At 43.9% G+C, this 15,000-nt stretch overlaps 1 protein-coding gene across 3 annotated transcripts in view; it reads left to right on the top strand.

Moving 5' to 3' along the window:
* Window positions 1-15,000, top strand: part of LOC123505325 (pollen-specific leucine-rich repeat extensin-like protein 1) — a 22,724-nt gene that overhangs the window by 1,172 nt on the left and 6,552 nt on the right. For 2 of the 3 annotated variants that reach the window (XM_045256513.1, XM_045256511.1), the window contains exons 2-10: window positions 6,402-6,455; window positions 10,488-10,681; window positions 10,971-11,028; window positions 11,459-11,600; window positions 12,347-12,444; window positions 13,113-13,211; window positions 13,793-13,877; window positions 14,170-14,266; window positions 14,714-14,883. In XM_045256513.1, the coding sequence (XP_045112448.1) occupies window positions 6,402-6,455; window positions 10,488-10,681; window positions 10,971-11,028; window positions 11,459-11,600; window positions 12,347-12,444; window positions 13,113-13,211; window positions 13,793-13,877; window positions 14,170-14,266; window positions 14,714-14,883 (997 nt within the window). Of the gene's footprint in view, window positions 1-6,401; window positions 6,456-8,073; window positions 8,222-10,487; window positions 10,682-10,970; window positions 11,029-11,458; window positions 11,601-12,346; window positions 12,445-13,112; window positions 13,212-13,792; window positions 13,878-14,169; window positions 14,267-14,713; window positions 14,884-15,000 lie in introns of those variants that run through there. The other variant, XM_045256512.1, reaches the window with a different exon arrangement.

The raw sequence follows: 15,000 nt of genomic DNA, 5'->3' as shown, positions 1-15,000 counted from the left end.
ACACGTGAAAGGAGACACACCCAAATATCTCCATCCGGCCGGGGAATCGAACCCCGGTCCTCTGGCTTGTGAAGCTAGCGCTGTGTGTGTGTGTGTGTGTGTGTGTGTGTGAGTAACAAAGTCAACAAATACTGAACCAAGTCGCACCTTCTCTTGCGACTTGACCGCGTAACCTGAGAATGTCCCTTTAACTCGTCCCTTTAAGGTGACACGTGCAGAGGTGAATGCGTAGCCGCCGCAACACCCACGCACACCCACACTCTCATTGCCGAGACACACTTACGCCCGTGTAGGTGTAACAAGTGCAAGTGTCCGTCTCCACCCACTTCTATCAGTCCAATACCATTCACTCTTCTTGTTTTACTCTATGTTTATCCTCAAAAGGGAAGAAAATAAGCAAAGCAAGGCAGAAAAAAAAAATATTTACCTGTTGGAACCGTTAGTTTGTTTGCAATTTTCTATGATAGAGAGATGTGAGGTTTGTCTGTTTACAGCTGGTGGTGGTGGTGGTGGTGGTGGTGGTGGAGGTGGTGGTGGTGGTTCCGTCAAATAATTCTATTAGTTAATGTCATTGTATTATCATTAATTAACTACATCTGGTCATTTTTTCTTCTCCGGCGTAGTTAAGATGAAGTTGGAGAGTGATTGAAAAAAAATCAAATGACTTGGTGATATTAATTAACGCCTTTGGTCCCGAAGGTTAATTTCAATCCAAGTCAATTGTCGGCGTAGGTCTTTTTTTACGTAATGCAACAACGACAGAGACAACAATAACAAAAACAAATTCCAAGGTGATATGTTTTTATGCACATGCGTCACATTTTCCCCATCCTGTCTTCCTGTTCGAACTAACAACACGTGAGTCTCGCCTCCACCTCCTCCTCCTCCTCCGGCGCTGGCAATGGCCACTTGTGATTTCCTTATTATCCAAGCGCCAGTCACAGCGCGGGAATAAAGGAAGAAAGGGAGGTGATTCGATTTCGAGTTCCCTCTTCAACCTCTTCACTACTGTAGGCAAATTTCCAAACAATGCAAAATTACCTTTCATGATTCAGAATAGAGTAGATAAAAATTGAGTAGTGAGTGAATAACTAAAGGTAATTGATTCGTTTTTTTATCACGAAGATCCTGAACCTGAACTTTAATTTTCAACGGCGGTGGTGAAGACAAAAAGCTTCATTTGCATACGTGTTTCCAGTCCATCCAAACACTGAAAGTTCATCAAATATCAGGAGAAAATATGTGCATGAGGATGATGGCGTCCTGAATAAAATAATACTGATGTCCTTCTACAAAACGGATGGGTATTATGGAAGTGATCTCAGCTTGCTAATCTGCAGACAGTGTTTGTTTGTGAGCTATGATGCCTTTTCAAATCGTGATCTGCACGATGAAAGGATCAGCAATGGAATGAATGTGCTGAATGAAAAAAAAAAAATAACTAACCTAAACTAACCTAGCCTAACACTCGGATAAAGACGCTTATGTTACTTCAGTATTGTCCGAAAGGGTTAAGCCACCCGCAGTCCTTTATAGGCAGAGTTGTCCCGAGGCAGAGGGCGTCGACTGTCCTTTTAAGGTATGCTGCTACACGCCCGTCACGCCTCACCTTTCCTAGCAGCAGTGCCCGTCCACCCGCCCGCCCCTCCTTCTACCCACGCTTCCCTGCCGTCTTCTCTTCCCTCTACCCCACTCACACGTGTTCATCTCCATTCACGTCGTGTCCTCCATCCTCCTACAACCTTCTGTGTCTGTCCTTCTTGGCGACGTGAGGAAAGTTTGCGTCGTTTCTCTCCTGACAGTCATTCTGGTGCTTAAGTTATGTTTCCTTCTGACTGTAAAGGTGTTGCTGTTTTCCTCTTACATGTTCTCCATTGCTTTGTTTCTTTTTTCCTTTTCCTATATTCCCACTTTTCCCGTTTTCGACACTTCTTTCCCCTTCCTACTTTCCACATCCTTATTCTTCCACACCCTCTTTTCACTCCTCCTAGCTCCGCCTTTTCTGTACCCATCTTTCCCTTCCTCTCTTTATCTTTCCTAGCTCCACCTTTTCCATATTCTTCTTCTTTCCTTTCCTCTCTTCATTCCTCTTAGCTCTACCCTTTCCATACCTTATCCCTTCCTTCCCTTCTTTTTCATTCGTTCTTGTTCCACCCTTTCCTTATCCTTGTTTCCTTTCTCTCTGTTGTTTCTTCTGTCTGTTCATTTCTCTGTGCCACGTCTCAATACATCTTTCACTTTCTCATTCCCATTGCTTCACTACATTCCTAATATCCCTTCCTTCCTCTTTACGCCATCTCCTCTCTCTCTCTTATTCCTTCTCTCATCCATCGCCACCAGAAAGGCTAAGAAGGCAAGCAGGCCCACATCTGCTTGCCTGCTGCCTCTTCTCTCTATGAACAGTGGCTCAAGTAATTTCGCTTGACGAGAAACCTGTTTTTCCCTCTCACTGTATACATTTCCAAGCAACTCCTGAGGCCACGTACGCGTCAGCCTAACAACTTTCGGTACAGGTGGTGTGTGTGTGTGTGTGTGTGTGTGTGTGTGTGTGTGTGTGTGTGTGTGTGTGTGTGTGTGTGTGACAGAGAGAGAGAGAGAGAGAGAGAGAGAGAGAGAGAGAGAGAGAGAGAGAGAGAGAGAGAGAGAGAGAGAGAGAGATTTTACATTTATCATGGTCAAAGAAGAAAATCTCACTGGTTCGTCATCTTCCCTCCTTCCTGCACGCAACAACTTCCGGTCAGACGCAAACCGCAGGACTGTTTTATTGCTTGCAAGTTTTGGGAGAGAGACATAGCGGTGGAGAGGGCGGCGGCAGCATGCGGTGTAACGGTGGTGCATCAGTTGGGCCGTGGAGGCGAGATGTACACGTATTCTTTTTACAACGCTAGTGATTGAGAGGACCAGCTGCCCACCCTTAGCATTTCCGAGTCCTTGTTCTCATCGGCATTATTTTGTTGTAAGGCTCCAAAGGGCAGGCTCTCACGCATCACATAACACGCTACGCCTCACCTTATGTCTCCTCCTCTTCTTCCTCCTTCCTCCTGCCCTTTGTTGACGTGGTACTGCAGGAAAAAAGTGTTTATTAATGTCAAGCTCACCTTTATCGTCCTACTAACATGGCAAAGGACGTGACGCACCATAAAAAAGTCTGCTACCTTGTGAGATGGAGAGTAGGAGGCGCGGACAGGTGTTGGGCCGGAAGGGGCAGAGCTGGAGTGAGTGGCTGGGCTTGGGTAGCAGGTGCAGTGGTGGTGGTGGGGTGCAAAATATAACTATCATTATATCTCGTTCATTGTAGTGTGGAGGCTTGTCAGGGGTTCCCGGGTATTGTGTGTGTGTGTGTGTGTGTGTGTGTGTGTGTGTGTGTGTGTGTGTGTGTGTTGTGTGTGTGTGTGTGTGTGGCATTGACATTGAGGTTGCAGCCAAGGTGAACCACAAAGGAAATTCTTGCATGAAAATACATATTCCGTCTAAGACGTAATAGGATAGCCATTGACCTGTGTGTGTGTGTGTGTGTGTGTGTGTGTGTGTGTGTGTGTGGTGATAATAACCTTTATTATCTGTTTATTATGTAGTTTTTGTCTCCCTTTTCCTATCTCGGCTTTCCTTCGCCTGTTCCCCATGGACTCTCTTCAGCTTAGTGTGTCAGCTGCTGTATGCCACGTGTGTCTATAAGTGTCCCATTTCTGTGGCCTTTAACACAATTTAAAGTGAAAGATAGGATTTTCTTCAGTGACTACTTTTTAGCGTACCTCTCTCTGTTTATTAATTCAATTTCTTTTCTATTCCTTCGTCACATATTTCATCCGAAACCTTCACCTAGTTTGCGTCACCAAGCATTTCCTCCTGTCCTACCAATCACATGCGTTTGACCTTCACTATTTGACTGAAGTATTTCCGAATATTCTTTGTCGGTTGTCGTCTTCACACCCTCATTTGTAAGTTGTAATAAACATTTTCGTAAAGAATGACTTTATGTTTCTGTAACGAGCGTAGTGGTTTAATGTGGTAGGCGTCTTAATAGGCACCTTACCTGCATCACTTTCCATACTTTCTCCCAGCACTACGCTTTCATGGCTCAAGGACAGGAAGAACCAATGGGGAGGCAGGAAGTGGAGAGAGTAAGGCGTAAGCTACATTACTATGAAAGGGAAAGTCCCCCACTAGGACACTCTCCTCCCCACCCATCCTGACCTTCAAGGCGCTCAGGGCAAGGCGTGGCATTCCAAGCCTTGGCTTGTGACTGGGGCGTGTTAGTGTATTTATGCCTTTGTAGTCCTCACGTGATTCTGAAGAATTAGACAAATGCCGCGAGTCTGGTTATCGTGGCAGTAGTTATAAAAACAGCCCACTCCCATATTTACAGTATAAAAAATGCGACGTAATTTGTTATTTTCAATCTTTTTCATGTGTATGTTCGTTATCTGGCTGTTCTCTGAAGTGGTTTCTGACAGTACGTTTTGTATAAAGGAATTGAGACAAGGAATATAACAAATGTTTTCACTGTAATAACGACTACATACTAAAGTGATTGATGGCCGATCCTGTTTAGCTTGCAGCACAACAACATCCTGAGGTAGAGAGGGAGTCGTGGAGGTCAAGGAGGTTCAATGTCATCCAGGGTCGCCGCACTGTTCCCTCAGGGTGAGGGCCGGGCGGTGATCCTCCTCCTCCCCGCGGTGGTCTTGCGTCAGGCAGCGGTGCGCGTCACGTTGTGGGGCAGAATCAAGGCTGGCGGCCTCCGTGACGGAAATGTCGTGTGTACGTTTACCCAAAGAAAGACAAATGATGGCTCTACGACACGATTAAGGTGGAGGATAAGTGTGACCTGCGTTAGGTGTCGAGGATTTGTCAGTATTATGTTGTTTTCGGGCTGGTCCCGACCCGCGCCCCATCACCACTTGCCCCGCCTTTTGGCTGCTGTCTTGGGGCTCGACTCAAACCTGTTTATCCATAAGGTCTTGAACGATCATCACTTTACTTCTCTATTATGACTTATCATCTCTCTCTCTCTCTCTCTCTCTCTCTCTCTCTCTCGCCGCGTGCCTGAGGGCTAGCGGTGGAGTGGCCATGACCGCTGGCCGGTCGTTGCCTTGCCACTCGGGACGTCCAGCCACCTATAACTGCCAGCCTCCTCCATTCCTTTCCCCCCAGCCGCACACACCCTCCCTTTGTCTCACTCATCTTAACGCTACTGGCTACTGCATCTTTTATCGGATGTCCCTCTGTGCTGGCTCCTCTCTGTTCTGCTCGTCGTCTCTTGAGTAACACCCAACCTTTCTCGACCGCTGGACACTGGAAAGTCCCTCGGCTCGCCCCTTCACGCCTTCCCCCACGTACCACTGTCACCGTCGTCTGTCGCTACCACCTTCTCCCCGCCCACTCGCCACCACCTCTCCATATCATTGCCAACTCTTCCATCCTTAAACCCCCACACACCGCTCCTTTCACTCCCTCGGTCCCGGGCGTCGCCATCCTATCACTCTCAAAATATTGCATCTGTAACCTTCACCCACACCCTTGTTAAAACGCATTCTGCTTTTACATCTTGCTCTCGTTTCCTGCTTAAAGGATTGTCAGTTCATGTCAGTGGGTGAAAAAAAAAAAAATCCTATTACGTCTAATTTTTGATGGCTAACATAACATCTATCCAATTTTTTATAGATAATAATGTCTACTAATGATAATGGCGTTCTTTTTTTATAATGTTAACGTTTACATATTTTTTGATGAGAGAAGAGAAAAGAATCGTGCTCATTATGACCTGACACACATGGAGGGAAGAGGAAAGACTTTTTGTATTTATTATCTTTATGGAACGGAGGTATAGCAGGTGAAAATATTGAGCGGAAGGCGACCTGAAATAATGAGGGGAAAAAAGAAGAATGAGGTAACGCGGAGGAAGAAGCGAAAGTTGTACGCAAACACTAGAGAGAGAGAGAGAGAGAGAGAGAGAGAGAGAGAGAGAGAGAGAGAGAGAGAGAGATATCTGGAAAAAGGGAAAGAATGAATTGCATGTTTAATCTCTCTCTCTCTCTCTCTCTCTCTCTCTCTCTCTGTTAATAAGACCTTCCTAAAGTATCAAGTACTCAATTATTACCTATTAGTTTTATTTCTTGTGCAATATTCTCATTCATTATTATAAATGTTATTATTATCCTTATTATTATCGTTATAATAATAATAATAATAATAATAATAATAATAATAATAATAATAATAATAGTAATAATAATAATGATAATTACTATTATTATTACTATTATTATTATTATTATTATTATTATTATTATTATTATTATCATTATTATTATTATTATTATTATTATTATTATTATTATTATTATTATTATTATTATTATTATTATTATTATTATTATTATTATTTTTATTATCCACAGGTGGAGAATGTTTGTTTTGGCGTTGGTGGTGACTGTGTGCGCGACCTGCGTTAGGTAAGTGTGTGTGTGTGTGTGTGTGTGTGTGTGTGTGTGTGTGTGTGTGTGTGTGTGTGTGTGTGTGTGTAAAAATGGACACCTGACGGGAAATTCCACCTAGGTAAGTCCTTCAAGGAACATACAATATCCGGTAAGGTCACGTCGTGTTAAAACTTCAACACAAAGTAATTACTTACAGGATTTTTTTTCCGTAATTCTATTTGTATTATTCTATCTCCGTAACCCTAAGTAAATTTACTAACTGGAGTTTTTGGAATCCTTTGCTTCATATTTGATAAGTTGTGCTGTGAGAGGTGTCTTTTAAAGTTTACAACCTAAATATGCACAACATTATTCTATTAAACTGAGAAGCCAGAACAGTCAAAGGGTTAAGGGTACACTCGAAAAAAAGGAAAAAAAGATGATAAAGAAGAAGAAGAAGAAGAAGAAGAAGAAGTGGAGGTGAAGGGGAAGGACAAGAATAAGAAGCTGAAACCAAAAGATTACATTTCGGAACAATATAAAAAAGTGAAGGAAGTAAACTTCTTGCAACAACAAAAAAAAAAAAAAGCGAAATTGATGGAGGTGAAATATTGTGACCCTGAGAAACACAGCACCATTTTACTACGTGGAGACAATTTAAATCTATTTTGTAAAGATGAAGAACGACTACTCTGTGGAGGAAGGGGAGAGTCACATCACGAATTTAGGATTCAAGGAAGGATGAGTAAGAAAACCAAGTGATTGTCATGAAAATACGTCTTGAAAATACAACTTTATGCTTCTTCATGACCTGCCCTCCCGCCCTCTCTCTCTCTCTCTCTCTCTCTCTCTCTCTCTCTCTCTCTCGAAACTAGGTCAGATGTGTCTCTTTCTCTATATTGACAGTTCCCTCCTCTCTTCGATGTCGTCCAACCCTGACCTTTCCATTTGAAGGTATTATTGGTTTGAGTTCTTAGTGTCAGTGACAAGCTTGGCGGGTATGCTACATCTATGCGCCAAACCTTCTCTCTTCCTTCTTTTAGTATGACTCACAAGATTGCAAGGAAATAAAATGTCTTCTTTATTCTTCGTTATTTTCAAAGTGTATGGCTTCTTCACTTTATTCCTGCATACTGTATCTGAATTGAAAACGCGAATATGAAACACTACTACTACTACTACTACTACTCTCTCTCTCTCTCTCTCTCTCTCTCTCTCTCTCTAAGCAAGCCAGGGTTATGAGGCGCTGTCAAACCCAAGACTACCAAGCGCCAAGCACCGCATCGTCAACACTTTCTTCACTCACCTCCTTACATTCTTGGGACACGCATCACCTTTTTCTTCATTGATTCTTCACGTTTTATAATGTGTATTTTTCTACTGTGAGGCAATCATGTAAACACGCACAACTTACTGGCGTGGACAACCAAAGCAGGGGAAAGAGAGGGAGAGTCTGGCAGCGCAGTGCAGTCAGTCTAGGCGGCGTGCTGCCTTATAGGGAAAAATACATCGATTTGTTTAACGGCACAGGAAAGGGATGGACGGAGCAAGACTCATTAGAATCCCCAAAAACAAAGCAGCACGTCCATTATGAAGAAGACAAGGGACGTGGTAATTGCATCCTGAAGTCTAGCAGAAAGATAAGCATGTCACAGGGATGGTGAATCGTCCGTGCCGGCCTGTGACTGATTGATAAGCGGTTGTTTTGCTGTTCCTCACGGTGGTGACGTGTCGGTGTTTGCCCCTCGAGATTTGCGGTAATCGCCTGATTGACACCCGAGGCTTTCCTGCAGGGGTGACATGTGAGTTACTGAAGTTTGGCCGGGATGTGGGTGGACCAGAATAGTGGAAGAATGAAGACCCTTTAGTGTTATGAACAATGTGTGTGTGTGTGTGTGTGTGTGTGTGTTTCACTTCACTGTTTGATCTGCTGCAGTCTCTGACGAGACAGCCAGACGTTACCCTACGGAACGAGCTCAGAGCTCATTATTTCCGATCTTCGGATAGGCCTTAGACCAGGCACACACCACACACCGGGACAACAAGGTCACAACTCCTCGATTTACATCCCGTACCTACTCACTGCTAGGTGAACAGGGGCTACACGTGAAAGGAGACACACCCAAATATCTCCACCCGGCCGGGGAATCGAACCCCGGTCCACTGGCTTGTGAAGCCAGCGCTCTAACCACTGAGCTACCTGTTGTGTGTGTGTGTGTATGTGTGTGTGTGTTATGTTGGAACAGGTGGCGAACTCTCATGTCCCTCATACTTCCCCGAACACTTGCCTACTTGCCTCCCATCACTGTTTACAGTAACACGCATCAGTCGAGGCTCGTAAGGACGGAATTAGGACGTGGTGGCAGGCTGGCTTCATCAGTGAGCGGCGTTCTTATCTTATCTGGAGGAATTAGCGATAAGGGAGTCTGTAAAGCCTGTCAATCTACATGGCGATAGCAATGACATGTCATACAACTCAAAGACTATTGTTGTGTTGTATTGCGATGATGTGTGTGTGTGTGTGTGTGTGTGTGTGTGTGTGTGTGTGTGTGTGTGTGTGTGTGTTATGATCAATTTATAAGTAGTTAGATAATCATGTCAAACAAAAGATATAAAAACTCGAGGCACGATCGCACTAATATGTTGGGCGGTCTGTACTACACACACCAGAGGTACAAATAACAAGTATTACTCACACAGGACTGCTACAAGTCACATGCAGAGTAATATATGTCTACACTCTAAATAAAACACCTTTCCTTTATTCTTATTGAACCTATTCAGTAATGACCGAGCAACTTTGTGCCTGTCTGTTCCCATCACCTCCTAACAATGTTCCTCTTAATTGTGTTAGTATTGATCAAACAGCATGGACAAGGTACTTATTCCAAACTCTACATTGTTCATTGATCAATTAACATGACTTTATTTACACTTACACTTATCTGTAGGGAGCACCGCAATTTTGTCTTGATACCACACTCGTGCTTGGAATCATGAGTAACTCAATTGAATTTCAGAATGTGCGTTATAAATTTTTCTGGAGTATCTCAGTTAGTATCAGTAGGATCACAGTGATACTTTGCCACAGTTTGTTTCACACCCTTCGCTTATATTTGTCTGCATAGTGCATTATGAGAAAGATGTGAGTAAAGCACATGCTCTTGAAACTTGAAGGGAAATAACGGAAAAAAACGACAGTAATCGCAGTTAGATAATTTGGTGATTATAGCGTCGTTTCATTTCGATTTTTCCTTGAAGTGTCAAGAGTATGTGCCTTACTTACACACCTTTCTGATAATGTAATATACTGACAAATATTAGCGGAGGGTGAGAAACAAACTGTGGCAAAGTATCACAGTGATCCAACAGATACTGTATAACACCACTGAAGCCCGTAAGTGACCTTGCAACTCAGAACGAATTATATTCCAGTGTTACGTGATGGTTCATGATACAAGAAAATAAACAAGGGCTCGGATTAATTAACTTTCTAAATTTATTCCTCAAATACAACACACACACACACACACACACACACGGTAGCTCAGTGGTTAGAGCGCTGGCTTCACAAGCCAGAAGACCGGGGTTCGATTCCCCGGCCGGGTGGAGATATTTGGGTGTGTCTCCTTTCACGTGTAGCCCCTATTCACCTAGCAGTGAGTAGGTACGGGATGTAGATCGAGTTGTTGTGACCTTGTTGTCCCGGTGTGTGGTGTGTGCCTGGTCTCAGGCCTATCCGAAGATCGGAAATAATGAGCTCTGAGCTCGTTCCGTAGGGTAACGTCTGGCTGTCTCGTCAGAGACTGCAGCAGATCAAACAGTGAAACACACACACACACACACACACACACATACACGATAAAAAGTGAGTACGTGACAAAAGCACCAATAAATTTAGAGTGAATGGCAATAGTAAATGACATTAGTATCGAAAGACAAACACAATGAGACTCAAACTTGACTCGATTCTGTAAAAACACAACTATGTAGGAACAATTACACATAAACACTGCTTCTCTTGCTGGCTGACGTGGTGGTGACGGCGATGGTATTGTTCTGTTACAGGGCGACCCTCGACTTCAGCATTGACACTACATGGAACGGCGGCGCCCTTGACCACACGCCCGTCAAGTTCAGCCTTTCCACCAGCGCCGACCAGCAGTACCTTTTCTTCAACATCACAGCGCCCTTCTTCAACGACCCGCCTGCACCCCCGGGAACTCCTGGCCAGCCCTTCTATGGCCTTTGGGATTACGAAGGTAAGAGAGAGAGAGAGAGAGAGAGAGAGAGAGAGAGAGAGAGAGAGAGAGAGAGAGAGAATGTAGGTTGTAGTAATAGGTATAGCGTGACTTGTTTTATTTTTTGTTTATCATTTTTATGTATTATAATTCAGAAAATTAGTGAACCTTAGACTAATGTTTGCTCTTTGTATGCCTATATTGTTGTTGTTTTGTTGTTGTTGTTGTTGTTGCCATACATAACCTGCATAGGGTGAATACATCTAACCTTTATTTCTTTCTCTCTTCCCTCCTTTTCTCCCCTCTGCAGTAGTGGAAGCGTTTTTCCTGAACAATGCCAATCAGTATCTCGAGGTTGAGGTTTGCCCGTGAGTATCTGCCTCCCCCACAGCACCTCCCTCCCACATAGCATCCTCCCTAACAGCTTCCTCCACAGCATCCTGACTTCTCCCCCCTGCATCACCCTGGCTTCCCAATTCACACCACACAGCATTAACAGCCTCACTAACATCACCCTACTACCACCACAGTGTCCTATCAACCAAACAGCACCTTGCCTCCCCTACAGCACCCTGCTTTCTCCACATCAACCTGCCTTTTCGACAACACCCTATTTTTTCATAACACTCTGCCTCCTCCATAGCATCCTGCCTGCCCCACAACATCCCCCATATATTCTTCCCCATAAAGTGCATCCTGCAACATCTTGTCTCCAAGTTCAGTCACATAAACGATAATTCAGTTGACAGCATTACCCTTGCAAGTACAGTAACGCGTGTGTTGGTGGCTGCGTTACAGGTGGGGTCAGCATATCGTGTTGCTGTTGAGTGGCCAGAGGATCACTGTGCGTCACTCCCTACAGATGAAGGTGGAGACGGACATAGGTGTCAACACGTGGACAGGCTCAGCGGCCATCCCCGTCACCTACCTGCCCGAGAGGGTGAGTTTGTTTGTCCGCAACACCTGTTTGATTCCCACGTCCTCGTGTCTTCTGCCGCCCCACTGTTCTCACTGACTGCATTTTTTTTTATCTTTTCTTTTTCGTATTTTCCTTTTTTCCGTAGTTTTGTTCTGCCCATATACCAACAGTGAATATTTACCGGCTGAAATATTCCCTTTTTTATCTCTTTTTCTTTTTTCAGTTTTGCTCTGTCCATATGCTCGCTGAGAAAAATTAACTAAAATACTCTCTTTATTCTCTTCCTTTTTTTCTCTCTGGTTTGTTTTGTCCTTCTACTAGTAATGAACATTTGCTGGTTGAGAATACACCCTTCAGTGTGAAACTAAACAAACAGGCTGTTTTTTGTCACCTGTTGTATTCCTTCTTTCACGCTGTTATATCTCTTTATGTATCACTTTTTTCATCTCTCTTCGTAATGTTCGCTTGCATCACCAAGGAATATGGAATCTTACGTCACTGTACTTTATCATTTGTATTTGCTTCCTTCTCCTCTCCTCAACGCATCCTTTCCCTTGTCCTCACCTCAGCTATATAACCTCTTCCTTTTACTTTTCCTTAACCTCACCTAACTTTCCTTCGCATTTCTTTATATCAACACGTCTTCCTATCTCCTTCTTACTTCTCTCTTTCTTTTTTTTCCCTCGGCACTTACTCCCGTCACTTATCTCTCTCTCCCTCCCTTTCCTAACACTCTCTCCCTCACCTCGCCTCTCTCCGCTCCCCAGGTTACCTTGTTCAACGCCTACGCCATCCACGGGTCAGGCGCAGATCGTGTGTACGAAAGTTTGTATCCGGCTCCCAGCACGGCGCCCAACCCAGACTTGTATGTATCCACTCACTTACTTATATGTGTGTGTGTGTGTGTGTGTGTGTGTGTGTGTGTGTGTGTGTGTGTGTAGGGAAACTGACTAATTTATTGTACTCTCTCTCTCTCTCTCTCTCTCTCTCTCTCTCTCTCTCTCTCTCTCTCTCTCTCTCTCTCTCTCTCTCTCTCTCTCTCTCTATTGTCCTTGTCTTTCTCTAGCCTTCAGAGGTGATTGATGGTTACAAAGCATGGCAAAATAAGCATTATCTAAACAGAACACACACACACACACACACACACACACACACACACACACACACACACACACACACACACACACACACACACACACACACACACACACACACACACACACACACACACGTTACTTTGATAAACACACCCTGTACAAGATACGTATTCTCTGTCGTGAGAAAGGCACAGTATGCATGGCGCATTAAAAAAAAAAAAAAAAATCACATGATAACTTGTGATGTGCGACTGCATTTCAGTACCTTCTCATGTACTGGTTTTTTAAGTGAGAGGGTTACTGACCCAGGGAAAAAAGGCGAAAAAAAATCTTAAAAAGATGCCAGTCCCTAAAAAGAAGTCAATCCAGAATTAGAGCGATTATAACGTTGAAAGGATTGTTTAAGTTATGAATATTTTCTTTTCCTTTTTGCCAGCCACGCTCTGGAGTACTTCAAGCCTATTGACCTCTCCAGCATCCTCCCCACGCAGGCCGGGGACCCCATGAGTCAGCTGTGGATGGACTCCCTGCAGGGGTGAGTGAATCCTGGTGGGTGGAGGAGAACAGTTAGGCAGATACTTTCATGTCTGTAACCTCATCTGATGTCGGTTCTCCTTCACCGCTGGAATCCGGGCGGCTGTTTGAAACTTTTAACATAGTTTTCTTTATGTAAGAGTTGTGTGAGACTGGACACTTTCATAGTGGGAATTTTACAGGACAATACATAAATCCGACTATTACTGGAGCTCCCATTAAGCTTAGTAAGATCATCTAATTGACGAAAATGGCATCGGTTTCAGAGAGTTAAGCTAGATATAACGTGTTGAAGTTTAGAATGTGACTTCAAGATATTGTTGTTGGCGTAGGGAATAATAATGTAGTTATAGTTCTGTTTGTATTATTCTTTCTTTACTTGCAATCGTTCAGGCACATTCAAGTACAAGTGTCTTACTATAACCAGCACCCAAAGAATGTGGTGTTTTTATTATGGTTCTCACTATATTAATTTTTTTTTTAATGATATTTATGCTTTTCCCTACTTGCACATTGTAGTGTTTCGCGTGTGTCTACAATCTGACGAAGGCTGTGATTATATTTACAATATTTCTTTGCTAGACTGTTCCGTTACGATATCGCCACCACCTGGAATGACCTGCCACTGCCCACCCCACGGGTTGAAATCACCCTGCAAGGCTTTGAGGTGTGTGCGACGTGTGATGTGTGGGGTTGGGGGGAGAGCAGCGTGTGTTGATTGATCATATTTTATTAGCTCATTGCACATTAAGGCCTCAATCCCACATATTTAACAAAATATAATACCAGCTAATGTGCATAGCTGTAATGAACAGATAACATTAAATAACTTCATCTAAGAGAAGCTGTAATAAAACAAATTTGAATGAAAGAAGTGTGTGTAGGTGAATGTTCTAGTTTTTACGTTTGTGTACCTGCGTCTCTGTGTCCAGCCTTGACTTCACCTGCTGCTCCCTCAGGCTGGCGTAGAGATGAACGTGACGGCTCCGTTCTACAATGATCCTGCTCCTCCAGGCACCCCCGGCAAGCCCTTCTACGGCCTCTGGGACTATGAAGGTCAGTCACCTCGCCTCCCTCAGTGACCCCTTGCTTTCTGCCACTCAATGTTACTCTAGAATCTAGATTATTTCAGTAGGGCATAATACAGATGAGTGCCTTTTTTTTCATAGGTTTTGGTACATGTTTTTCTGTGTATATTTTTTTTATTTATCCATCCATTCTGAGTGTGGATATGTGTGAGATGCTTTCAGTGAGATGATAGGAAACTGCTTATTTTTCATGTGTATGTGTGTGTGTGTGTGTGTGTGTGTGTGTGTGTGTGTGTGTGAGAGAGAGAGAGAGAGAGAGAGAGAGAGAGAGAGAGAGAGAGAGAGAGAGAGAGAGAGAGAGAGAGAGAGAGTGAGAGTTCCATAATCAATCATTTGCTCAAAATAACCATACGTATAGTTGTGTGTCGTGGTGACGTTCCTACTTTGGCGTGCTAATGCTGTCCTCGCCTTACAGTGGTGGAGATGTTCTTCCTCAACAAGAATGACGAGTACCTGGAGGTGGAATTGGGGCCGTGGGGACAACACCTGCTGCTGCTTCTTCAGGGGGAGAGGAACCCCATCAGACACTCCCTGGCTCTGGACTATATCATTACGGAGAGGACTGACCCTGTGGGGAACCAGCCGGTGAGTGGAGGGCTGAGGGAGGGGGAAGGGAAAGGAAGTGTCTACGTCCTGCACGGTAACAGCTGCTAGATTTTGTATGGCACGATGCTCTCTGTCATTAGAAAAAAATTAATGGAA

This window comes from Portunus trituberculatus, chromosome 18 (genome assembly GCF_017591435.1).
Source record: "Portunus trituberculatus isolate SZX2019 chromosome 18, ASM1759143v1, whole genome shotgun sequence".
Taxonomy (NCBI): Eukaryota; Metazoa; Arthropoda; class Malacostraca; order Decapoda; family Portunidae; genus Portunus; species Portunus trituberculatus.
This window is presented reverse-complemented; position numbering and strand designations above follow the sequence as displayed.